The 1,753-nt window shown below is 58.6% G+C and overlaps 1 protein-coding gene across 1 annotated transcript; it reads left to right on the plus strand.

Moving 5' to 3' along the window:
* The first annotated feature begins 217 nt into the window (after nt 1-217).
* LOC126155014 (ankyrin repeat domain-containing protein 65-like) lies at nt 218-1,378 on the plus strand. The gene has a single exon (XM_049916202.1). The coding sequence runs from the start codon at nt 218-220 to the stop codon at nt 1,376-1,378; it is 1,161 nt and encodes a 386-aa protein (XP_049772159.1).
* The last annotated feature ends 375 nt before the right edge of the window (nt 1,379-1,753 follow it).

A 1,753-nucleotide genomic window follows, 5' to 3' on the forward strand; every position in this document is an offset into this window, starting at 1 on the left:
TTATGGAACGATTCTAATGAGGCCTTTTCAGTGTATAATTCTGTCTGAAGGTCTAACTTGAAACTAGTTATATCTGTAAATAACCGCTGATAGGATGAATTTGCCACTGGTTATATTATTTTTTTTGTTTTCCACATATATGCAAATTCAAGAAATCATGCGTTGTTGCCATATCACAGAGAAACTATTGTCATTGTTCTAGGACTGGGTAGTCAATATGATGGCCGCCAAGAAATGGACTGTAGAAGAGGTATTCAGGTGGACTCCTGTACGCTTCGCAGAGGAGACTGGCTCCTGGGAATGGATCGAGAAAATGCTGCAAAGTGGCATGTCTGCAAAGGATCTCACTGTCACCACGAGAAGGCTGTCCATCGCAGACACTGGAGCTTCCCTGATGCGCGACGTCTGCTCAGCGGGCCACCTGCAGCTGCTGAGGCTGGCATTGTCGGTGGACGCGAAGCTGGCGTCGGCGCGTCTGGACGGGTGTGGGTCGACGCCGCTGCACGTGGCGGCAGCCAACAGGCGCGACGCGGCGGTACGGCTGCTGCTGGAGGCGGGCGCCGACTGCGAGGTGAGAGACGGCCGCGGGCGTACGCCCCTCCACGCCGCCGCCGCCAGTGGCAGCGTCCACGCCCTCCGGCTGCTGCTGGAAGCCGGCGGCGACCCGGAGAGCCAGGACTCTGAAGGAAACACGGCGGTGCACCTCGCCTGCGAAGAAGGCCACACAAGCGTCCTGATGGCGCTGTACAAGAGGGGCGTGTCCCGCAGTCTAGTCAAGATGCAGCTGCTCTTGTCGGGTGAAAGTGGCAACGTAGAGGGAGTACGACTCGCGCTGAAGCATACGTCTAGCTGGGGCGGCGCGTGGAGCGAGCTGCACACCGTGGCCATCAAGGGTAGTGGCACGGCAGTGAGGACTCTATTGGCTGCAGGCTTGGACCCGAACGCCCGCGACGCCAACGGCGACACCCCGCTGCACGCCGTGGCGGCCGCGGGCTGCCCGGGGTCGGCTGAGGCGCTGGTGGAGGCCGGCGCAGACGTGGACGCCGCCGACTCGAGCGGCTCGACGCCGCTGCACTACGCGGTGCGCACTGGAAACCTGGGGGTGGTTCGCGTGCTGCTGGCCGCGGGCGCCGACGTGGAGGCGCGCGACGCCGAGGGCGACACGCCGCTGCTGCGCGCCACCGCCAGGGGCTGCGCCGACGCCGTGGCCGCACTCGTCGCCGCCGGTGCCAGGACCGACGCCGCGAACGCCGCCGGCAGGACCGCCGACCAGGTGGCGAGGCTGCTAGGCCACAGCGGGCTCATCAGCGGCCTACTGGACCGCGCACACAACAGCCACATGGCAGAAGGAATACCCGTTGCGCCGATTCCGCGTTAAGCATGTCTCGCGGATCTGCGAAGCTCCTCAGGAGGGCAAATTGTAACGATTCTATAATACATGTTCCTAGCTACAGATGCGTTTCACTTAGTGCAGTCTTTAAATCTGTTATGCGGTAAATAAATACGTTTAAAAATTTTTCCTAATGGGACGAAATCGGTAGACGTGATGTACATCTGCAGACACGGAAATACCATGACTACAATTTCAGAAAATCTGAGCATATCAGTAACACGCCGGTCCATAACTGGTCCTTATGCAAACAGTTATACAGCTTTGTATTGGATTGATACACTTGCTGCATGTCCTCCTGAGGGTCATCGTGCCAAATTCTGTCCAACTAGCACCTCACATCGTCATAATCCCGAGCTGGTT

Source organism: Schistocerca cancellata, chromosome 2 (assembly GCF_023864275.1).
Source record: "Schistocerca cancellata isolate TAMUIC-IGC-003103 chromosome 2, iqSchCanc2.1, whole genome shotgun sequence".
Taxonomy (NCBI): domain Eukaryota; kingdom Metazoa; phylum Arthropoda; class Insecta; order Orthoptera; family Acrididae; genus Schistocerca; species Schistocerca cancellata.

Excerpts from the sequence above, each read along its gene's own strand:
- LOC126155014 (XM_049916202.1), top strand. The coding sequence starts at position 218 with ATGATGGCCGCCAAGAAATGGACTGTAGAAGAGGTATTCAGGTGGACT.